Consider the following 25,933-nt stretch of genomic DNA (forward strand, 5'->3'; position numbering starts at 1 on the left):
AAAATTATGTAAGAGATGAGTTTGAGGCTGTATTTCAGTGCTGCACTGACACCAGCTAATACAGAAGAGGCACAAATCACAGGATGTAGAAGGATCTAAGAGGATTATGCTGCAATTTAGCAATCATGTCAGCAGTTCCTGAAGGTAGTGCTGGTAGCTTCTCAGGTAGTTAGACCAAAAGATACACCTGCATAGTATTAGGACTACATGGATTTGTTAATTTAAAACAAAACAAAAAAAAAGGATTGTCCTCCTATGAAATATCAACATGTATAACGCATTTTCACAAAGGGGGGGGGGGGGAGGAAAAAAGAAAAAAGATAGTAAGTTGTGGCCTGATTTTGGTTTAATAAATGTATATAGGTGTCAATTTAATTAATACATTTTCTTCACTGTCATATTATGAATAGCTCTGGAAGGTGAAAGAAGCCTACTGAATCTTAATTAAAAATATAAATCTAAGTGAGCTTGAGGAGCATAATCAATACAAATTATATTATTTAAATTAAGCAAAACTTAATTAAAGGCACTCATAAATTTTGTTTTCTTTGGATTCAAAGCTTTTCCAATCCAAGCTGTTTTGTAACAATTTTACAAGCAGCACAGCAGTCAATAAAATTTCACATCATTCTAAAATAGCTTCTATATGCTAGACATGTCATTTTTATGAAACAAAACACAGATTCTGTCACGTGTCAGAGTTTAGTAACAAAGCTGGAGGAAGAAAAACTAACTTCACTCTTCAGACTGGTTCTCTGCAAATGCAGTACACCATCACTGTCCATTGGATTACGATGACCTATGTCACACAAAGCAACTGAACAGTTCTGTTGAAGTTATCACCACTTGGCATTTGAAAGCCAAATACTTGCTGGTGAGTCAAGGGCAGAAAAGCTGTCTCTCAGAAAATATGAATGTGCCTGTCGTAGTTTGGGCTGGGTTCCCTCTGCTACAGGGGTGTTTCCTGTGTCCAGAAGTCCATCCCAGTGGGTGGACTCAGGAAATTAGGTATTTCTACCATAATCCCTTGCACCACTATAAATTTTGCAGTGGGGTCTGGCACTTCCTCTTTCCTTCCCTCTCCGAGACTTGGTAACTGGGGGAGAGATCTCCCAGCCATGGGCCTGATTGGGCCCAAGGCCACTGGGGGATGGGCAGGCTCAGGTCTGGCCAGCTGAGACCAGCCTAATAGTAGGTGGGGGGGAAGGAGGAGCCCTGGGAGTTTTGGATGCACCCTCAGGTGGGGTTTGGGATCTTTCTGGGTTTACTTTGGTTTCTTTCTTGTCACTATGTTTCCTTTTGTGCACACTCACTGTTCTCTATTTAAACTCTCCACTACTTTTGCAATCAGTTTGTCTGAGTCGTCATTTCTGCGCGCGGTGGGGAGGGGGTCTGCCCCAACCCATTACAGTGCCTATTAAAAAAATAATGTAGCATATATAGAAAAATATATGTAGCATTCCCACAGAAGCTGCAGAGCCAAGGAGATGCAGGAGGCCCATTAGTATTCACTATTAACACTAAAGTGGTCTGAAATTAATTTGAAAGTTACTTGCTTTTTAAAGATGTTGAATTATGCTAGCTAGGTCAAGAGGACCTGAATGTGCTCAGCACCTTACAAAAGTCAGAAATGAAAATGTCAAAATACATTTATGCCAAAGTAGCTTAGCAATTAAAATCATCATCATCATCATCATCATCTTGTATCCAAAAGGCAGCATTTAATTTATTCAGGTAAAAAATGCTGCAGCAACAGATTTTCTGGTATTTATTTCCATTTTCTAGCCCAAGCAAAGACATGAAATTCAACAGCATGACTTTGTTAAAAAATATTCTTCATCTAAAAATCCCCTCTGATTTTAGTTGTACACCAACTAAAACAAAGATCTCATAATTCTGAACATCAGATTCAGTAACTACACTTATAAGCAGCATCTCTATAGCAGACTAGGTCTGCTAGATCAAGAAACCAACAAGCTGTCAACACTTTGGCCACAGCGACAAGGGGAAGATGCCAGATTTTACTCTTTTCCAGGCAGATAATCCCATTAAGGAAGAAAAAATGAAGTTTCAAGAAGAAAATGACACAATCTGAAGAATATATAGAATGTGATTCTATGATGGTAAGCAAAGAAAATAGCACACATTTCAATTCTTCACTGAAATATATAGGAAATGCTCCCCAGATTGTCATATGTACAGGAAACAAGCATTGAAATTATTTTAAAATATCCATGCACCCCATAGGCAATGGGCTAACTGGTTAAAAGCAGATCTGTTTCCATTCTCCAACAGAGGGTATAACACTGTATTTCAAAAGAGAAACATCTATAGTACATTGCAGTAAAGATTAAAAAACTTTTCTGAGATTCTTAAGGGGTAGAAATGTACAGAAAGACACTAGTGTGCTATATTCTCTTTTGCAAGATGCTCTAAATTGTTTGCCCCTTTTTTTTTTTTTTTTTAATTAAGTTTTCAGGAAGTAAGAGAAAAAAAATTAAGGAACTATACTGCACTATCACCACTCAAATAGAGTCATATATGAGGAGCTGCTGATGGCTGACTATTCCACGTATATGCACATGGCATTTCATTTTTTTAGAACAGAAAAGAGAGAGCTGCTTGACAAAAGTTATGAATAAAGCAATTACTTTGAAAAGAAAACTCTTCTGAAAATAAGGAATTCAATTAGAAGTCCCTTGAAGCAATGTATAAACTTAAAATAGAGAAGTAAACCACCTATACTTTATAACAGCTACTGCAAAGAGCATTATGGGAAGAAAAGCCCTCTGAACATACCTGTGCATAGAGCACCTAACCCCTAGCTTTAAATATCAAACCTGCAGGATTTTATACAATTCAGTCAGAATACTAACTGGCTTGTCCAGAATTCACCATTCCCCATTTTTTCCAAAACAAGACAACAACTTCCACAATGTCAGGAACAGTTTGTCCAGGTAATGGTAGAGGAACTCTTCCCCCAGTTTCCTAAAACTTGACATCACTGTAGGAACAACATCATCAATTTGAGAAGGCAGCATGTGAAGGAGACAGAGGGAGAGCTCTAGAGCAACAAATTAAGAATAGAATAGAACAGAACAGAACAGGTTGGAAAAGACCTTTGAGATCATTGAGTCCAACCTATCACCCAACACCATCTAATCAGCTAAAGCATGGCACCAAGCACCCCATCCAGTCTCTTCTTAAACACGTCCAGTGATGGTGACTCCACCACCTCCCTGGGCAACACGTTCCAATGGCCAATCACTCTATCTAGGAAGAAGTTCTTCCTAACATCCAGCCTAAATCTCCTCTGGTGCAGCTTGAGACTGTGTCCTCTTGTTCTGGTGCTGGGTGCCTGGGAGAACAGACCAACCCCCACCTGCCTACAACCTCCCTTCAGGTAGTTGTAGACAGCAATAAGGTTTCACCTGAGCCTTCTCTTCTCCAGGCTAAGCAACCCCAGCTCCCTCAGTCTCTCCTCATAGGGCTTGTGCTCCAAACACCTCATCAGCCTTGTTGCCCTTCTCTGGACACATCCCAGCAATTCAGTGTCTTTCCTAAACTGAAGGGCCCAGAACTGGACACAGGACTCAAGCTGTGGCCTAACCAGTGCAGAGTACAGGGTCAGAATGACCTCCGTGCTCCTGCTGGCCACACTGTTCCTGATACAGGCCAGGATGCCACTGGCCTTCTTGGCCACCTGGGCACACTGCTGGCTCATGTTTAGCCTACTATCAACCAGTACTCCCAGGTCCCCCTCTGTCTGGCCATGCTCCAGCCACTCTGACCCCAGCCTGTAGCACTGCATGGGGTTGTTGTGGCCAGTGTAGAACCCAGCACTTAGATACATTAAATGGACTCTGACCATGTGTACAGGCTTTCAAGGTGCCTCTGCAGAGAAAGCCCTTCTACCCTCTAACAGATCAACAGCTGCCCCCAGCTTGGTGTTATCTACAAATTTACTAATGATGGACTCAATCTCCTCATCCAGATCATTGATAAAAATATTAAAAGAGCATGGGGCCCAGCACTGATCTCTGGGGCACACTACTAGTGACTGGCTGCCAGCTGGATGTGGCACCATTCACTACCACTCTATGGGTTTGCTCCTCCAGCCAGTTCCTAACCCAGCGCAGTGTGCTGCTGTCCAAGCTATGGGCTGACAGCTTGGCCAGGCATTTGCTGTGGGGGATGGTGCTAAATGCCTTGCTAAATTCCAGGAAGACTACATCCACAGCCTTTTTTTCCCCACAGCGTGCTCATAATAGTGCATCAAAATACTCAGACCTCTCCAACATATTGTGACTGCTCTCAATGTAGTTTGAAAATGCTACAAAAACACAGCATATACTGTCCCATACTAAGGTACTCAGAAGTATATAGCTTTTATTGGAATAGCTTGGGAAAATCCAGCTATAAGCACAAATGACACCAAGATAAAAGTAAGCGTGTTTTCTTTCATTCTTATGTTTGCTGTTTATTGCAAAGTGTCTGCCCCTAAAAGCAGCTCCCTGGAGCAATCCATCTTTTTATATATAGACATGTAGGTAAATATTTGCAACAGAAAATTCAGGTAAAAAAATCTCACACAGAATACCAAGCGTATGGGATGTCACATTGCAAAGGTAAGATCAGGTGATTTTGTTGTTAAGATCTGAAAGTTAGTAATTTATCTGATGAGGATGCTGAATTTAGGAGGCCGTATCACATAAACAGAACAAATAGTCTTAGCTAAATTTATTTGGCTGTATTGGTTAGAAACATCCAAAAGAATTAATTTGTTCATTTCACTCTAAGAATGTACACCAGGTGTTGTAATGAACTACACAGAATGTATTTCACATAAAAATTAACACATCTTTGGTGTTATATTGTTACTGGGTTAAGAGGTGACAGTACATAACCTCAGAGAAACACGACACCTCAAGCTGATTGATTGCACCCACTCACTCAAGCAGAAAGCACAATGGGGACACTAAACATGCAGCAGAGGCATCTTCCCATGCTCAGCTCCTGTTTCATATATCTGTTATCCTGCATAAACTCATTGGTACTAGAAGTAACACAGTAACACTACAGGATTTGCCCTAGTGTAGTTACCTCAACAGTGGGTATATCATTTATTCTTTTTCACTGATAGAAGCCTTCTTCACTGTACCAAGTGAAGGATTTTGAATTAGGTATGTATATTTACAGTGTTTTGTTTGTGATCAAGTATGTAAATAAGCCCTTTGAGCTTCAACTCCATTTTACTGACTCAGCCTTTCTGCTTGATTTTTACATAATATTCCAGAGAAAGAGCTAAAATTGAAAGTACGTGCTTATCTTTGTGGTGTATTTGGCCTGAGGTAAACTATTGAGTATAACACCAGCTACGGGAGTGATTCACCTGCAGCTGAGATGAATCCTGCAGTGTCCCAGTAGAAGACACATCACCATACAAAGCTTTCTCTCTATACACGAGGCAAAAGAAAAAAAGGGGAAAAAAAGAAGAAAAAAAAAAAACACACCACACAAACAGAAACAAACAAACCCTGAAACATCTGAGTTCCAGACAATGGCAAAGATCAACAGAAACTACGTGGAAGAACACCAGCAGAATGTTTTCTAGTATCCTGAGAACATACTTCCTCCTGGCAACAGTAATTTATTAGAAAATACATGAGAGAGAAAGCATCTCACTATTCTGGCACTAGTCAGCATGTTGTTTATCAGCAATAACTAGCAGTAACATTATCTGCTACAACTGAGAGGACATGAACTCTGTTAGTTTGAACTCAGAGTAAAAATGGTTGCACAATAATCATCATCATCATCATATTTACTTGAATGAAGGCTTTGTGTATGAGAGGAAAGGTGTGGGGAGGTAATTTTAAGGGAATTGAACCCTAACACATAAGTCATCTTATTGCCTACCAGGATAGGCCACCTCTCAGTGTCAAAATATGAAATTATTTTAGCAAGGGTAGAGAACTGGCTTCATACAGTAGAAGAATTCCTTTAATTTTTAGGACAAGTTTTACTTATGCACTTGGTATAAATATGAAAATGCAATGACAGATGGCTCACTTAAATTGCCTAGGCATGCCCTGACACCTGAAATGCTTCTGGGTATCTGTGACATCAACAGAGCTGTAAATATCACACTGAACTTATGGAGATTGGAACTCCTCTGGCTAGACAGAAAAAGGCAAATATCTTAAGCTACCCTAAACATTGGACACCTGTGTTTCAACAGTTGATTCAAGCCCAGAGAGTCTATTTTATGAATCTCATACTTAGGAAAGCGGTTTCCTAGTTCAAATTCTTCTTTCCTGAAAAATCTGGAACAAAAGTTATCTCTCCTTATAGGCTGTGACATTAATATATGGACAGAAATGTACCAAGTGACAATAGTTTCTCCTCAGTGTATCAAGGATAATTGTAATCTGCACTCTGATGAAAAATAAGGAAAGACAAACAGGCCTGATTTACTCAAAATTTCATATTAATTATATTCTGGAAAGGCAAGATTATTGTAAATTATTGACTTTTTTCTATGAAAAAAGCCACCTCATTTTGTGAAAGCTGCTACGAAACAACTAAGTATCTACCTAGTATGCCAACTTGGTACATTTAATATTTTAATAAATGGAACTTCTACAATATCACTTAGGGAAAAAGACAAGCCACAAACGAAAACAAAGGGAAACACAGATTCCATCCTTTCCAGTCACTCTGTTACCAGAAGGTACTCCAACATTTAAATTCTTATTTATATTCAAAAACAAAAAAATCCCATAGTGTTGGTTTTATTTTCATTTAATAAAACAATACACATTACACGAGAGTCCTGTGCCAGAAACATGCATGAACAACCTCGGTCACATGTATCATAGCATCACACAAAAAAAGTTAAGCTAGGTAGAGCTGGGAAAGATTCCTGACAATCCACACCTGTTCTGGTGCTCTGTGACCCTCACGGTAAAGAAGTTCCTTCTCATAGTGAGGTGGAACCTCCTGTGCTGTAGTTTATATCCATTACCCCTTGTCCTATCACAGGGTGCAACTGAGAAGAGCCCTAGAAGAGCCAGAGTCTTAGCCCATGGGATTTCTGCAAGTGTATCTCTGAGGAGCGCACAGTTAGCCCTGCAGAAGTCCAGGGTTGTAATCCTACTTACTACCCTGCTTCTGCCCTGTATCACACTGAACTCCACCATGTCATGGTCACTGTCAACAAGGCTGTTCCCGACTTTATTGTCTCAGACCAGTCCTTCTCTCTTAGTCAACACAAAGTCGAGCAGTGCACCTCTCCTTGTTGGCTCCCCTACTACCTGCATCAAGAAGTAATCATTGACACACTGCTTTTTGACTGGCTGTGCCTGGTTTTGTGGGTTTGCCAGTAAATGTCAGGGTCATTGAAGTCATCCATGAGTACCAAGGAGAATGTACTAGAGGCTGCCTCCAGCTGACTGTAGAAGGCCTGATCAGCATCTTCTGCGTGATTTGGTGGTCTATAGTAGACCCCCACAACAGTTTCACCTCCCTTTCCACATCCCTTAATTCTTACCCACAAGCTTTCCACCTGTTCTACCTCCCCCCCACCCCCAGGGGGTAATTTGACATATTCCAGTTGCTCTCTCACTTAAAGAGCAACACCATTGCCTCACATTGTTCAGTTTGTGATGTAAGAACCAAACTGGGACAATGGCAATAAGATAGGCAAAAAGGATCAAGATAAAAGAAATAAAAGAAAAAAATAAGCACATTCTATGAAAACCATAAAGCTGTGAGCAGCACTGTGATTATGAAGTGAAATGTTAACCTGCAGAGCGTGTAAGATTTGCTCTGAAGCGGTATACTAACATCAGGACCAGAAATGGAAAGCTTGCCTAGTTCCCGAATTCATTAAAGATTTCATTAGCACCTAGGTCAATGATATAAGGTGTCTAATTATCATTTCCAGCAAGTAAAAACATTAATTTGTGTATATTGAATGATGTTGCTATCATTGTAGACTGGCATCAACATGTGCTGTGTCTCTGTTTCCTTGACAGCAGCACCCAATTTCAACTAATAAAATAAAGTGATAAAAAAATCAATACCACGAGCTTACAGGCGTAATTATTCTGACATTCAGTACTAAAACTCTGTGGGACTGGCATGATACTTTAAGTCTAAAACTTTAAATCATCCACATTTGGGGGATTTTATTTTTTTTTAACATTAAAAAAAAAAAAAAAAAACACCAGGTGCAACTGAGCAGAATTTTCAGTTTTAAACAGACAGCTATTGCTTTATAAACTTAACACTTACCCCAAAAAAAAGTCAATAAATTATGAAAGGTGGAAAAGTGTATTAAGTGTAATTTTTTTCTCTGATAAAATTAAGTCATACATAAGCTGTCTTTCAATATATATTTCACAATTACTATGTTGTTTGGATAGCATGAGCTGGACGTAGCTACCCTGAAGACCATGACACTCTTTTACACAAACAAGTCAGGATACTAAATAACTTTTTTTTCCCTTTGAAACAGTTGTTACTGCTTGAGGCTGCTGCAGCACAAAATCAAAATATCTTCAGAAAGGTCTCAAAACAGTCGAGCTGAAAATCTAAGCCAAAGTTTCATTTAACAGCCTGTCAGTTTTTTGATGTGAAGCTAATGAATGCAGTGGCAAACAGATCCATCAAACCTAACATCAAAACAACTGCACTTCATCCCACCAAATGGAAAAACACAACCTGCAGGCCAGCACTTTGATCTAACCCATCACAGAAAAAACGGTTGCTAAGCAGCTACCACTGAAGAATGCATGAGTAATTACTGACTTAATTTTATGAAAGAGAGCAATAATACTTAAGTAGCCCCAGTTTCAAGTAGAAAAGGTTGGACTTCTCTCCTCAGGTCCTACAGACCAGCTAAATAACAAGCTTTCCAGCACCAACATCTGAAAACAAATCACATCTTAAGAGGACATGCAATACAAAAGAATCATTATGACTAACAAAATCATCTAGTGTGACTCCATCCCTGATAGAAGGTAGTAAAATTTACATACATTCCCACTGAGTGAAAGTCACCAAGTGGTGCCACAAAACAGGGACAGTGAGCAGTGACAGCAATATTCAGAAGTGCCAGTGCTATCTGAAAGTATGCATACCAATTTGGGCAAGGGGTGGCAGAGAGTTGTGAGAGGCCCTGACAATAGCATTGAAAAAAGCACCAGACCAGGGAAATGCAGAGACTTAAACACTAAAAAGCAGAAAATGGAAGAAAATAAATTAAGGTAATCACCACAGCATAAAGACTGAACCTGCTCACATCACAAATCTCCTGGACCTTTCCTAGACAGAATCTCCATTTCAACCCAATTCTCTGTTCTGTGAACTACCTTCTCCTATGAAGCTTTAGTGGGATCATTAAATGTTTTTCAAATATTTAGAAAACAGCAAGGTGGGGGGAGGGGGGGAGGGAGGAGAGAATCTTGTGCAAAAAAAGCACATCTTAATCAAACTACCAACCTATTTCCAGTTCACTCTCTCACTATCAAATTAGACTGCATAAAGTTTATTGGACCTATCCACCAGAGCTAAAATTTGGATAGGATCTCAACTGATAAACCTAGTTTTGTCACCTGTAAGTGAAAGAACTTGCACCATATCATATGTGTGAGGGTGTCCTGGTTTGAGGCCAGGGCAGATCCTCTCTTGCCCCTGACAGGGGCAAAAGAATGACACTCACACAAATGAATTGCAGAAGTGATGGAAAGTTTAAATGGAAAAGCATCAAGTGTTTCACAGAAACTACAAGCAGAGTGACAAAAGAAACCCAAAGCATACAGAATCCCCTACAGCATACCCAAAAGCCTCCCAACACTTCCCTTCTCCCACCTGAGGATATACCCAAACCCCCCAGGGTTCTTTCTTCCCCCGCCACTGCTAGGCTAGTCTCAGGCTGGCCAGGTCTGAGACTGCACACACCCCCCTCCTCCTGGCATTAGGCCTAGCCAGGCCTAAGAGGCCTTGAGACACTCCCCCAGCGTTACCTGAGAGGGAGCATCTCCCACAGGAGCAGAGAAGGAAGAAAGAGGAAGAGAGAGACTTTGCAGATGGATTTATAGGGCACAGGATATTACAGGTATGAAATATGCAGCTTCCTCTGTCCACCTACTGGGTTGGACCCTCCAGACACTGAAGGTGTAACTGATGTGGCAGCAACAGGAGGCAGCCAGCCTAAACCGCCGCAGAGGGCAACATCAGCATTTATTACAAACACCGATTACAACAAGCATAAACACAGAATTAATAAACATATACAATCCATTGATTTGAAAGGGGTGCAGAGGGTGTCCCAGCCTGCAGCTAATAAAGAAAAATAGATTTTTCTGTGACTAGAGAAGTGTCTTTTATACAACTGCTTCAGAAGGATTTTTCTTGTATTAGACAACAAAGAATTGTGTAAACTTTTCTATTCACCAAACCTGACAACAGAACATCCTTCCTCCCTTGTTCAGCACACAAGTCACCTACTCCACACAAATCAAAAGTAGATACCCACAAAACATACAGACTAATTCTCGCTGGCTCATCTGCTTTGTTAACAGTTATGAAATGCATTGGAGTAAGGACACTCAAAACGTACTTCAGGAAGCTATACATTTCCAGTCTAACTGAATGCAGCTCCACTAGGAAAATGGCGAAATTCACAGGAACCTAAAGAAATACCCTACCTGCCTCTATTTTTTGACATTTGGTACTTTTCAGAAATAAACAGCATTCAATGAATGTTAAAGAATTATGATTAGGAAAATCTAAGGCTTACAGTGCCTCTCATCCTCACAGAACATAACAGAGCTGAGTACTACCTACCTTTGATTTTCTGTGTCCCACTATTATCATGTATCAGCACTTCACCAACATATCTCTGCACCGTATCTCTGGCAGTGGAACAAGAGCAAAACCTACACTGTTTCTTCCCAGGAGTTGGGGGACGTGGAGTACATCTATTATTACTCCATTTCTGTGCCCTTTGTTATTTGGGGTTTTTTGTTTATTTTTAATCTAATCTACTTTTTTCTTCTGCTCAATTTAATTTACTTCTGCCCTAAAGTGAGAACACATCTCAAAGTGGCAGCCAAGTTGTGGCAAACAGCACCCTAGAGGTGCCACTTTGTATTGTTCTTCATATGTCACTCCCACTCTGAACACAAACTCTAGAAAACAAGCTGGAGGGTACATCCCTGATCCCTGTGAGGGCATACACCATGATTGCAAATTTAGCATTTTTGAAGACAGAAAATAATTCAAATTTGCATAGATAGTCCCTTCTTTTCCAATATCCAGAGTCTAAACCATCTCTGATACAACATTTGCAATCAATTTCACACAATCTGTAACACCATAGTATTTCTTGCAGCAAAGCAGATTGTCACACAGCCTAATGATTTATTTAATGGAAATCTCTGCCTGATTCTTTTTTGCCCCTTGCAAAAGTAGTGAAGAATGACTACCGTACTTCAGAACTTTTCCTGACAGAAAAATCCACCTGTAATCAATTAGAAACTATTCTGTAAAAATAAAAGTGCTGCTGTAGGAAGACAAATAATCATTCATCAGGACACAATATTCTCTAAGGAGAGCACATCAGCAAACTGACCTGGATTTTGCTTATGCAGGCAATTTCTGCAGTACAATACAGAAGAATTAGGGGATCTAAAATACTTTTTTCAATTAAAATTCTTGTACACACCACGTAAGGAAAAAAGTCAAGTATATCAGTACTCTGAAAAGTGACAAAGAATGACCTTTTCAATTAGTATTTCCAGGAAGTTTCCTGAGGCTGTGAAAAAAACTAATCATAGCTACCCCCATGTGTTTTCTATGGAAGTAAGTAATCAAGAAACAGAGTACCCAATTTACAGTAACTCCGTAACTTGGGTGTGTTATCGAAGTTTCATATAATTACAACTTAATAATAGATAATCAGTTAAAATACTTTCTCTGTTTGACTTGTTTACTTGTTAATTTTGTGCAATAGGGTAAGTGTTATAAAGAATTACTTCACCACCATTCCACTAATTCTTTCCTTACATCTTTCCATTTTAAAATCTTTGTAAATCTACTATTAGCATTTCCTGGCATATTATTTCTTCATTTGAAAAATAGATTTGAATTCTAATTCTTGTGGTAATAACTAACAAAAAAATAAGCAGGTAACATTAAGCACATTGACAGCCTGCCAAAAAAAGTGGAGCTCGCATTTGACTAAGATTTCTAAGATTTCTCTGCAGAGGAAGACTAGTTGTTACTGCTTCAGCTGCCACTTCCAGACTTTCAGATACTTAAATCCAACTGCAGACACCACTAAACTACTTCACTTTCTTATACCCTAAATGAACAATACTGCTCCCATGTGCAACCACCACAAAGCACGAAATTCAGTGTTTTAAGCTTTATTCATATACTAAATAAAACTGTATGTAGGACTGTATAATGCCAAGACTTCCTAGATTCAAATTTTCAGAAACATTTCCAGAAGCATTCCCTGGGGTCAGGGAATAAAATTTCATTAGCTTTAAAAAATTATCTTCTAACTCTGCTGAATTTAATTATGACATTAAGCATACAATAACCGAGATGCACGCTGGAAGCATGAAACATTTAAGTTTGTACTGGTGCAGCTACACACCAAATGGTAGATCATTATTTTTAAAAATGTAAGAAATATGAAGCCTGTACACTGAAAGGGATAACACTGCAGGTATCATTAACTCATCTTTGCTACATCTAAAGATAAGGTTTGCCATTCCTGAAGTTCAGATCAATCAATTTTAGAGCTGCAGCACATTCATACCTTTTAAAATCCAAAATAGTTTTAAACTAATAAATTTCTATGCCTGTACTCCCCTCAACTTTGTTTCATTTCACTAATTATACAATAATTAACTATACAAATCTCAAACTACCAAAGATATCGAATTTTTTTAATTAACTTTAGAGTCAAGACCTTACTGTTGGCTACTAAAATGCAACTTTCCCACCAGCCTGTACGAGTGAGATGCATGCTGATGCTAAGCATCTACCACTGAAGAATGCGGGAGTAATTACTGACTGCATTTTATGAAAAAGAGCAACATATTTTTGTAAGAACTTATAAAATTTTTTATAAGCATGTCCCATTTGAAATATATCCAAACTCACTAACAGTAATCATCATTAGTCTCTAGAATCATACATTTCCATTATTTGAGAACTTTTTCGTGATGGACTTCCAATCCCAAGTGTTTAATGAGTTTAATTATTTATGTTTCTCTCTAGGTATCAAAATTCTTAGATTAATAAGGTCCTTTCACAAACAGTAGAGCTTATAGGATCTTTAACAGCAGAAGTCTATTGTCTTAAAATATAATAACCTCAGTATACATAGCTCCACTTTAAAAAATATGTAAATAAAAAGAGATTTGAAGAACAACACATGCATTAAGATGTAAACAAAACTCACTACTGAGAGGAATACACATTGATGGAAGTGTAATATCCAATATAAAAAGTACACCTGTAATTAACATTTTAATGGCAGTGTAAGGTACCACCTGATACAACAGGTCTCCCAAACAGCTTCTATAGATTCTAACAAAGAAACAACCACAGAAAAATCTCCTCATGCATCAATCTTCTGCAATATGACTTACCAGCTTCGCTGCCTTTCCATAATCAATCCATCGGACGGTGGCAAAGTTTGTTGACTCTGCACAGTTAAAACCATGGTTAAATCCTGCATGATATCCATATGGAAAAGTGATCACAAATTCCCCTGCCTCCTGTGTAACCTGTAGCACAAAATTGAAATAAAAAAATATAAACATAATAATAAAATCCCAAACCACTAAATGAATCACAATGCAAAAGTAGTTGTACTCCTGAAGCAATGAAAACTGTCTTTGCATTTGCAAACACCTACAAAGACACCTTGCACACAGTTGCAATTTAATGCAAGCAGTAATAGTATACTTCAGACAATCTTGCTTAATATGAAATACATACATACCCTAACCTTCTGTGATGCTCTGTGCACTCAGAGATAGCTTTAATTTCTTAAAGTCAAACCTACAAAGACAGTATCAATCCAACAAGAACCATAAAATGGTAGGGGTTCGAAGGGACCTCTGAAGATTATCTACTTCAACTCCCCTGATAATGGAGGTACACCTAAAGCAGGCTGCACAGGAATGAATCCAGGCAGGATTTGAAAGTCTCCAGAGAAGGAGACTCCACAACCTCTCTGGGCAGTCTCTCCCAGTGCCCTGTCACAGTCACAGTAAAGAAGTCTCTCCTTAAGTTCAACTGAAAATTTCTGTGTTCTAGCTTGTACCTGTTGCCCTTTGACATATCACTGGGTACCACCTAAAAGAGCCGAACTCTCACCCTTATGTTTTCCACACTTTAGGTATTTCCATGCATTTATAAGCTCTGCTCTTAGTCCTTTTTTCCAGGCTAAAGAGCTCCAGGTTTCTCAGCCTCTCCTCATAGGAGATGCTCCAGTCTCCTAATCACCCTCACTGGACTTTTTTGGACTCTTTCTAGTATAGCCCTGTCCCTCTTGAACTGGGGAGCCTAGAGCTGGACACAATACTCCAGGTGCAGCCTCACCAGGACAGATAAAAGGAGGAGGAGAGCCTCCCTTGACCTGCTGGTCACACTCTTCTTAATGCACTTCTTGCCACAAGAGCAAGTGAACTTCTTATCCACCAGTACTCCCTTCTCCACAGAGCTGCTTTCCAGAAGGTCCACCCCTAACCTGTCCTGATGCCTGGCATTGTTTTTCCCCAGGTGCAGGACTCTGCACTTGCCCTTGTTGAACTTCATGAGGTTCAACTCTGCCCAACTCTCCAGCCTGTCCAGGTCTTACTGAATGGCAGAACAGCCTTCTGGTGCATCAGCCATTCCTTACTGTTTTGTATTATCAGCAAACTTACTGAAAGTACACTCCATCCCTTTATCCCGGTCATTGATGATGCTGAACAAGATTAGGCCAAGTACTAAGCCCTGGGGAACAGCGCTAGCTACAGGTCTCCAATTAAGACTCTGTGACACCAACCACAACCACCCGTGCTCCATCACTCAAGACAGTTCTCAATCCACCCCTCTTTCTGTTCATCAAACCCACACTTCCTAAGCTAACCTATGAGAATGTTATGGGAGACAGTGTCAAAAAGCCTTAATCAATAAACTAGAAGATTCAGAATTAAACAGTTAAATGCGATTTCCCATATTCTGCTTGGTAAGTCTTTTTACATGAAATACGCATCAGACAGCAGGCCCACTAAAAAGCAAACAGATCTATTTAAATGAAGCAAATCATCTGAGCAATGATAGATGACTGTTCAGTAAAATGCATTTGCTGATCACAGGAAAATAGGAGAATTCTTAGAGATTAAATAGGCTGCTTTCATTGTGTCACAATGGTTTGCATAAGCAATAAAGTAAGAAAAATTGGAAGAACAAATACAGCTTTCTCTAGGGAAGTGCCCTTATGACTGAAATCACAAAAAGGGAGAGTTAAATTTTAAACAATCACCAAAATTAAGTCTTAACTGCAAATGCTTCTTATTATGTTATGTCTTAAATCTTAGCTTTTTGCTGGCATAGTTGTCTTATACTCAATTTTTGCTTTCAGAATCCCTCCTTTCTTCTTCAAAATTCTCATTATATAGTTTTATGAATTCTCTGTGTGCATTTTTTTTTCCTCAATGTGAGAAGAAATACACAGGGACAGTACTTCAAGATGTGTATTTCTGATAGTATCCCCTCTGGATGAAGAAGGAAAACAGAAAAAAAAAATATACTTTGCTAATAACATTTTGCATTTGCACTCTGCAAGGTTAATTCTGTGTGGGTTCATATTTAACATATGCATGCAAATGCACAGAGGTGCATCTATTGTAACTGCTACTGTAGCACTGCAACAATCGCTGTGGGAATGTTTAAGAAAGATTATTCTCAATACTAACAATTCCAAAATTTATCTCAATACACCCTCCCAATGCTGACAGTTTAGCAGGTGTTCTATTACAACAAGCCACAGTTCAGCTACCACCCGGTAGGCATAGGCTGACTTATCAGCATTCAGCACATTTCCACTTCTATCACTTTGAGCCATGAGACATCACAGCCTGGTTCTCTCTATTCGCTTTCTCACTGAATCCCATTAATTATAATTACACTTGGGTACAGCCTGCTTCCTCCCATGACTAGGTGACACAAAACCTAAATGTTTAACTATTTCTAGGGGGGTGCTATTTTTGTTGTTGTTGCTTTCAGCATTAAAATACAGAAATCAAGATCTTGAAATAAGAACATCTGCTTTCTCACACACCTCAAATCTGAAAACAAATAACAAGTATGCTAGCACTCTGTACTACGCTGCTTTAAACACCAGCCACTGAAAAATGTACTGTTCAGAGTAATGTTCTTTAAATCCCAAACTATAAATCTAGTTATAATATGTTTCAATCTAGAAGTTTTCATCTGACACTTCATGATAAAGCACAAGGCTATGACAGGAATCAGTATTTACCTATATATTATACAAACTGAACTCAGCAACTACTTTCCATATGATAATATATCATTCAGAAAACAAACTACTTCTTAGGTAAGTAATTTATTTAAAAAAGCTTGCCTTCCATGGCAGGCAATATCATTCTAAATGCCTACATTTCTTCAGTTTTATACATACGTTGATTTAGACACGAAAAGTGAAGTAATATTCCAAAAGGCATGCAATCAATCACTGGCTTCATTCCACCTCTGCTGAAAACAGAGTAGGTATTTTTGTAACTGTGAGCAGTGCTTACACAGCATCAAGACCCTTTCTGCTCCTCACATAGCCCTGACAGCAAATAGGCTGGTAGTACACAAGAAACTGGGAGAAGGGACAGCGGGACAGGTGATCTCAACTGACCAAATCAATGTTGCAGACCATATGATGTGGTGCTCAGCAACAAAAGCTGGGGAAAGAAGGAGGATGGGAGAATGCCTCAAGTAATAGTGTTTCTCTTCCCAAGCCACTATCACACATAACGGAGCCCTGGTTTCCTGGAGGTGGCTGGACATCTGCCTAAAGATGGGAAGCAGTGAATGAATTCTTTGTTTTGCTTTGCTTGGATGTCTATCTTTCACTTTACCTATTAAACTGTCTCTTTCAACCTACAAGTTCTTACACTTTTTCCCTTCCAATTCTTTCCTGCATATCACAAGGGACAAGTGAGCAAGCAGCTGTATGGTGCTTAGCTGCCAACTGAGGTTGTATCACAACATTCACTTAAAAACTATATGGATTATGTTTCATACTGTTCTAAAAGTATCAGCTAAAACAGAGAGAAAGTACTCCAATGTGCTATATTCTAGGCCAGGGAACATGATAAACTAAGTCTGTACATGCCAACACGATCTCAATAAACAAACACCATCATAGGCTAAAAAAGAAACCACAGTAACAAAGGAGTGTGGCAAGGACAGCTGACAGGACTATATTGCAGTGGGAATACAGTAAGTAGCATATATAGCCGGGTTCTTTTGAATGCCTTAAAGCAGTCTGCATAGTGGGAAGGCAAGAATCATAACACCTTTATGATCAAAATGCTTTTAAAAACTCTGTATAACATCAGCAGATGTTCAGGCAGGGAACCTTTCAAATCAAGCTCTAGCCTTCAGAATAGGCCTTCAAAGTCTTGAGTTTATAAATTTGAAGAGAATTTAGGATATAGAATAAATATACTTTAAAAAGAAGCAATGCAGGAGAAATGTTATTATTAGCTGATACCTACAGGAAGTTCGAAGTTGAAAACAGTAAGGATTAGAAAACCTTCTAGGATAGCAGTAACTGAATACTCCAGCTGCCTTTGAAAGCAGCTATGTATTAAATTCATCCACAAAAAAGACAGCTATTCTTCCTGCTTTCATTCACTCTAATATGTTATAGCTTTTTAAATGTATTTGGTTTTATTTTCGTTTTACTACTCCTGACACTTTTTCAATCATAACTAATAAAGTTACATTTAATTGCATAAAGTTGCATAAAAATAAAGATAAACTATATACAGACAAATATATTAAATATTTTAAATTATACAACAGCAAATCACATTCAAATTTGAGTGGAAATAAAAGAGAAACCAAAATTACTGGTAATGTCTTAAAAAATCACAGAATCTTTTAGAATAAGTATTATGATGGCTGCAAGTGTTTTCTGCGAGAAAATTCCAAGCTAAACTGTATAAAATTCCTAATATTACAAGCATTTATTTTCATTCCCTCACCTTTGCTACAATCCTTACAGTAAAAACACTATTTAATTCTATATGTGAAAGTATAAAATTGGAATAAACAATGTACCTTGTCAAAAGGAATTCCATAGTTTTTCAATACTGTTGGAGAAATTAGAGTAATTTTGTGGCGAAGAAAAGCATTGCATCCTTCAGAGATGCTTGGGAAGAACCCTAGTAAGGCAAGATAAACAGAAATTAGTATCTTTTAATTAAAACACATAGTAAATCTTTGTAACCTTTTATAATACATAATGCTACTTAAACTTCTTTCATATTTTTTATCCAGTTATTGCCAGGTTCTGAGAGATCTGTAAGGGTTTGTGCTTAAGTTAAATCATTCAAAATAAATTTGGAACTGTAAACCTAGGTGTACTTCCTTATCCTTTACAGAAATATTTTATTGTTAGGGTTGGGGGTTTTACTTTAGTGTTCTTTCTGCAACATCTGGAAATTTGAAATCAACTGTAGTGTGTCAATGATAGGATTACATAGCACTTCTAGACCATCTACATAGTGTAAACACAACTATCCAGAAAAGGCTAGAGAGTATAGCTACTTAAACAGAGATATCTGGTTCAACTGAAAACCAGTAGGGTTTACTTCATATCTTGTCTTGGTTGCTATGAACAAAATTGTTTTCCATGTTTCAACTTCCATTGTTTACATACCATTACACAAACTGTGCTCAGTTCATTGAACAATTATATAATACAGTTGACAAGAACAAGGAGATGGGGAAAAGTGGGTAATTATGACCAAGGTATTAAACTCCAGTATCTGACCCTCTAACCAGGGAAGTGAACAGTACCTCAGCCACAGTTCATATGTGCTATGCAGTCTTTCCATTTTTCAAATGAAAGCATCAAGTTCTTTTCCCTTCAACTGAATTGCATTATTGTAAGAAACCACTATGTTACAGGGAAAATTGGAGAAGAAGAGTAGAAAGAAGGGGCAAGTTTCCAAAACATCGCCATTTTATTCCTTCCTCACCTTGCTTCAGACTCCCTTTAAGAAAGAATGTAACACTCAAAACCTGCCAACACAATTCCTACAAACACTACAATGAAAGAAGAGAAAGGCATAGTAGTTCAGGAAGCAAAGAGCTCCTGAAAAGAGCTGAAAACTGGAAGGAATGGAAGGAATATAGTGGGATCTATCTAACCACCTACTACATTCTCTGAATACTTGCTCCCAAACCCTCTTCCACTTACATACAGATGTATTGCTTGCTCTGAAGTGAACAACTATCTTTGGTTGGGAGCCAAGAAGAATAATTTTGGCTGTGTTATAAATTATTATTATTTTTACCTTTACAATCTTTTTCAGTGTTTGTACCAGACTGTTAGCAAAAATCACCATGACATACACTATGACTAACATCCTTATACTTAGCACTGGATAATACATAATTTTACATCATCACGGATGTAACATTTGGAAGTAATCCCTTTCTCTGAACTCCAATACTCAAGCAAACAAGAAGTTGAAAGAGGAAGTGCTGGCACCTTGTCTTAAGACTCTAGGAGTAAGCTCTCTCTGCTATGCATACAGTTTCATCACACCACCCACTTAAAACATACTGGAAGAAATTATTAATTCTGAGTATTTTAACCAGTGCAGAATGAATTACTCTGACTGTATTAATTAAGAAAAAAAAAAAAAAAAAGTTTATGATAACAATGTTTGGTTAAGTTTTTCTCCAAAATTATTTTCCTATTATAAACCTAGCTAAAATTCTTATGATTACAAAAAAATCCAGATATAAAGTAATTTTTAAATGATGACTTTTTTTCTGGCTGCACAGAAAACATGTGTAATCCTATTCTGTTATGCAGGAGAATGACTGTAATGGGTTGGGGCAGACCCCCTCCCCACCACAGGCAGAAATAACGACTCAGGCAAACTGATTGCAAAAGTGATGGAAAGTTTAAAAACAACAATAAACAACAATGAAAGTTTTACAGAGACCCACAAGCACCATGACAAAGAGAGAGATCCCAGGACATACCCAAGAACATCCCATCCCCACCTGGGGGTACACCCAAACCCCCCCCCCAAGGGCTCTTTGCTCCGCCCCCCAACCCAGCCTTGGGCCTGGGCAGGCCCAAGGGAGGCAGCTCATGCCATTCTACCTAGGCAGCAGCAGGGGACGAAAGAGGAAGTGAAGACCCCACATGGACTTTTTATAGGGGAGCAGGGCATTATGGGAATGGAATACCTGGTCCCTGTGACCACCCCCTGGGCTGGGCCCACCCCTTGGGACCTCCCAGGTGTGGCCTGCGCAGTGGCATCTGGGCCAGCACCCAGCCTAAACCACCACAATGACCTAAGAAAAATGGACAGAAATTATAATGAATTCTCTTGCACAGCAACTTGATACTGGAGAAAATACAATGCCAGTTCTTCGTGACAGAAAGCTCTCCTTAATAATGGCATCAATACTGATTCAGAAAAAAATACTTCAGATTCCTTTATACACAAGATGGTATTTTATGCTTGCTGAATACAAAAGAGCTTTGAGAAAAATGCAGTTTGATGGATTACCCAGGCTTACCCAAGGTACCAATGTCCACAATTAACATATTAACTAAGAATACCACTGATTGTTCTCTGAACTTAGTTATAACTGTTCTGCTGGAAAAGAGTAAGAAGAGGTCACCCAGGAAAAAACACAGAAAAAAAGTAACAAAAATTACTAGATGATAATGCAAAAACATTGCTTAGAGCACACAGCACTAGCCACAGTACATCTCAACAGCCTTTCGCTGTATTTCCACAAGTTGCTGTATCACTCTTACATAAATCTCTGTTTATCATTCACAGAAGCATTCTTGGGAACAATATGTTCACTATGTGATTACTTAAAAAGAAAAATATAAAACAACCAAACATTCCATCAATTAACTGCATAAATAAAAATCTCTTCCCATAATATATAGCCTTCTTTGCAATGTCAGATTTCATTTCTTCTCTCTGATGGCTTACATTTTCCTGCAGAGATCAGCTTCAGTGCAGGTAAGGCTGTGCTGAGCAGGGGATCTGTAGCCAAAAAAAAAAGCCATCAAAAAGCTCTTTTTAGGGCTTTTTGAAGCTGGGAAAAGCAGCTTCACACTGCTGGGGCCTGGCAGCTTGTGGGCAGGCTGCTGCGGTAGAGTGGGTGGAACCAGCACCTCCCGGTAAATCTAAACGAGGCAATAACACACCAAACAGCCATCTGCTGCAGACATCAGCACTGCCCACCACCTACCCATGTGAGCGGAAATAGTACTACCCATCCTTGGATCAGGTGATACTTAGTCTCTGGGAGCACAGGGTGATCAAACAGCGATTGTGGGTGGCCAGGGGGTGCCGCAGTTGTTCACAGCTCTTTGGGGTCTGTGACCCCTGTACACTAAGCAAGGTCATTCAACAAGCAAGGTAAGTCATCTGGGTGTCTCCCAGCAGCCTGTGATGTCAGTTATTAATAGGGATCCAGACATGGTTACAATCAGCTGAGGGCTGCTGTCAGTAGAACTGTGGGTGGAACCCAGACAGGTAGGTGTCCAGGCTCCTGGCTGTGGTGAGTGCTGGAGCCTGGCACTTGCAATGGAGGGTTGCAGAGACAACATGAGTATTAGATGTGAGCAGTTCAATGATCTGCTCAGCCCAGTGGCTGAGCTGAGGGAAGAAGTTGTGAGGCTAAGGACCATAAGGGGTATGAAGAGGAGACAGACTTGGGGAGTCAGACTCTGCCATGCCTGGGGAAGGGTCAGCAGTCTTCTCAGTTGCTTACACACAACAGGTATGGGGCTCTTGAAACAGAGGGCCAGATGAATGAGGGTGGAGATGAATGTCTGTTCATGCAGCTACCCAGGACTTGTCAGCCAGTCCCACAATTTAGGACTAGTGCAAACAAGGAAAAAAGAAAGGTGGTAGCAGTAGGGGATTCCCTTCTCAGGGGACCTGAGGGCCCATTTTGCAGGCCAGATCCATCCCACAGGGAGGTTTGCTGAGTGTCTGAGGCATGGGTCAGGGACATTCCTAAGAGACTCCCCAGACTGGTGCAGCCATCAGACTATTACCTGCTGCTGTTTATGCAGATTGGGAGTGATGAGGCAATGCATAGGAATACAAAAGCAATTTTAAAAGACTTCAGGGCTTTGGGGAGATCACTTGAGGGCTTGGGAGCACAGGTGGAGTTCTCCTTAATCCTCTAGTGACAAGAAGTAATATTGAATGAAAGAGAAAAATCCATGTGATTAACACATGGCTTAGAGGTTGGTGCCACCAACAGAACTTTGGGGGGTTTGACCATGGGGAAGTTTTCTTGGCAGCAGGCCTACTGGTGACAGATGGAGTTCATCTGTCCCGTAAGGGGACAAGAATCCTTGCACATGAGTTGTCTGGGCTCACTGACAAGGCTTTAAATGAGTTTTAGTGGGGAACCTGGATGTAGGTGGCCTTGCCACTGAGAACTCAAGGTGTACTAGCCTAACACTTATGGAGCAGTGTGTTGGCATCTTGGATAACCAGAAGGTCTACCCCACCCCAAGGTTGAAAACTACATACTCAACTCCCTCCCTGAAGTGTTGGCCTGTTCAGGAGACTGATTGACAAAGTCCCTTGGGAGGCCACCCAGAAGGATAAAGCAGTCCAAGAAGGCTAGGCATACATCAAGAGAGAAGTCTTAAAGGCTCAGGAGCAAGCTGTCCCTGTGTGCCAAAAAACGAGTTGTCAGGGAAGGCATTTGGCCTGGCTGAATAGGGACCTTTGGCTGGACGTCAAGAACAAAAGGAGAGTCTATGGCCTTCAGAAGAGGAGACAGGTCTCTCATGAGGACTATAAAGATGCAGTAAAGCTATGCAGGGAGAAAATTAGAAGAGCCAAAGCACAGCTAGAGCTCAACCTAGCTACAGCCATTAAGGATAATAAAAAATGTTTCTATAAATTCATTAACAACAGAAGGAGGACTAGGGACAATCTCCATCCTTTGTTGAATGCAGAGGAAAACACAGTGACTAAGGATAAGGAAAAGGCTGAGGTGCTCAATGCCTACTTTGCTTCAGTCTTTAGTACTGGATCCAGGAGTTCCCTGGACGCCCAACTTCATGAACTAAGAGTCAGAGAAGGGAGCAGAATGAGGTCATCACAGTAAATGAGGAAGTGGTCACTGACCTGCTATGCCACCTATAGGCACACAAGTCTGTGGGGCCGGATGGGCTACACCCAAGGGTGTTGAGGGAGTCAGCAGATGCGCTTGCCAAGCCCCTTTCCATTATTTACCTGAAGGCCTGGATAACTGGGGAGGTCTCAATGGATTGGAGGGTAGCAAATGTAACACCCATCGACAAGAAAGGAAGAAAGGAGGATCTTGGAAACTAGACCTGGCAGTCTGACCTTGGTACCAGAGAAGGTCATGGAGCAGCTCATCTGGAGCACCATTACACAACATACAGAGAACAACCAGGGGATCAGGGCCAGTCAGTGTGGGTTTAGGAAGGGCAGGTCCTGCCTGACTAACCTGATCTCCTTCTATAACAGGATGACCTGACTTGGATGAGGGAAAGGCTGTGGATATTGTCTACCTAGACTTTTGAAAAGCTTTTGATACTGTTCGCCACAGTATTCTTGTGAACAAACTGCCTGCTCAATGCCCGCTTTGCCTCAGTCTTTACTACTGGATCCAACAGTTCCCTGGACACCCAACTTCATGAATTAGGAGTCAGGGAGGAGAAAGAGAATGAGGTTATCACAGTAAGTGAAGAAGTGGTCAGTGATCTGCTACACCACTTAGACACACACAAGTCTATGGGGCCGGATGGGCTACACCCAGAGGTGGTGCTACAGCACCTCCACATCTGTCCTGTATTGAGGTGCCCAAAACTGGACACAATACTCAAGGTCTGGCCTCACCAGAGCTGTGCACAAGGGAACAATCACCTCCCTATTCCTGCTGGACACAGCATTTCTGATACAAGCCAGGATGCCATTGGATAAAGCACTGGCTGGGCAAACAGGTCCAGCGAATGGTGATCAGTAGAGTTAAAACCCACTGGCAGCCAGTCACAAGTGGTGTTCCTCAGGACTCAGTGCTGGGACCACTTCTATTTAACATCTTTATTGATGACCTTGATGAAGACATAGACCGTGTCATCAGTAAGTTCACAGATGACACCAAGTTAGGTGGGAGTGTTGATCTGCACAAGGGTAGGGAGGCTCTACAGAGGGACTTGGATAGGTTGGATCGATGGGCCAAGGTTAATGGGATGAGGTTCAATAAGGCCAAATGCCAGGTCCTGCAAGTGAACATGAGCAAGCAGTGTGCCCAGGTGGCCAAGGAAACCAATGGCATCCTGGCTTTTATCAGAAATGCAGCAGCGAGTGCAGAGGAGGGCACTGGCTGGTGAAGCTGGTGAAGGGCCTGGAGAAGAAATCTTAGGCAGAGTGACTGAGGGAGCTGGGGCTGTTTAGTTGGGAAAAGAGGAGGCTGAGGGGAAACCTCATTGCTGTCTACAACTACCTGAAAGGACACTGTCAAGAAGCTGGTGCTGGTCTCTTCTGACAGGTAATTAGTGATAGAACAAGAGAGAAGGGCCTCAACCTAAGTAGATTCAGACACGGGGACAAAATTTTTCACAGAAAGAGTGGTCAGGCATTGGAATGGGCTGCCCAGGGAGGTGGCTGAGTCACCAACCCTGGATGTATTTAAAGGTGCTTTGGATATGGTGCTTGGGATATGGTTTAGGGATGAACTTTGTAGAGTAGGGTTATTGGTTGGACTTGGTGATCCTGAAGGTCTTTTCCAACCTGAATGTTTCTGTGATTCTATATCCATTAATCAACCTACAATTCCAGAACAATTTTATCAAATAAATCACTATATCATACATTCTTGTCTATAACCCTCTACAGCCCTAGAAGTTTTTTCCAAGTTTTTCAGATATACACCGTTTTTGTGCTGCTTAACCTGTAACACACACTCAGACTGATCGAAGTACAAGCAACTATGCTAGGATACTCTGAGACCAAATTTATCCTTCTTTCTTTTTGCTTCTCAACAACAGGCACAGAATTCTTTACTCTTTTTCAGAATTTCAAATAATATTGTAGTTCAAGGTGCACAAGTTGGTAGGTATAGGTTTATCATGCTTATTTGGCTTCATTGATTACAAGACATCCTACAATTACTAAACTCCAGAAAATAAATTTCAACTACTTTTGAACACAATTAACACCTGTAACATAATTGTAACAATCATAACTTAGAATCTGTATCTTAGAAGTTTCAAGAAATGTGAGTCCTGAGCAGCACAGCAATACACTGGAACATACTATAATAAAAAGTGATTGAAAGCAGTCCTTCATCTAAGGAAGTAACTACAAAACAGTAGCAAAAGTCTCAATTCCTAAAAGCAAAGTGAGTTTGACCAAGTTACCTTCCCTAAGAAAACAAATTTTGTACCAAATTCTGCTACTGTGAAATGCTAATTAGCTCAATAATGGGGCATATATCTAAAACTTCAGTTGCACCACTACAGCTCCAAGAGATCAGAAACAAGTGTGACAATTCCAACCATAAGGCAAGATTGCTGCTGAATTCTAAGAAAGCCATAAAGAACACTGAACAGCAGAGCACAACT

General features: G+C 40.1%; 1 protein-coding gene across 1 annotated transcript in view; it reads right to left on the reverse strand.

Annotated features, from left to right (window-relative positions):
- Positions 1-25,933, reverse strand: part of KDM4C (lysine demethylase 4C) — a 250,253-nt gene that overhangs the window by 207,411 nt on the left and 16,909 nt on the right. The window contains exons 3-4 of the mRNA XM_009902889.2: positions 18,382-18,485; positions 13,677-13,814 (exon numbers count right to left, since the gene is read on the reverse strand). Coding sequence (XP_009901191.2) covers positions 13,677-13,814; positions 18,382-18,485 — 242 coding nt within the window. The remainder of the gene's footprint in view (positions 1-13,676; positions 13,815-18,381; positions 18,486-25,933) is intronic.

The sequence above is a fragment of the Dryobates pubescens genome, chromosome Z (assembly GCF_014839835.1).
Source record: "Dryobates pubescens isolate bDryPub1 chromosome Z, bDryPub1.pri, whole genome shotgun sequence".
NCBI classification, from domain to species: domain Eukaryota; kingdom Metazoa; phylum Chordata; class Aves; order Piciformes; family Picidae; genus Dryobates; species Dryobates pubescens.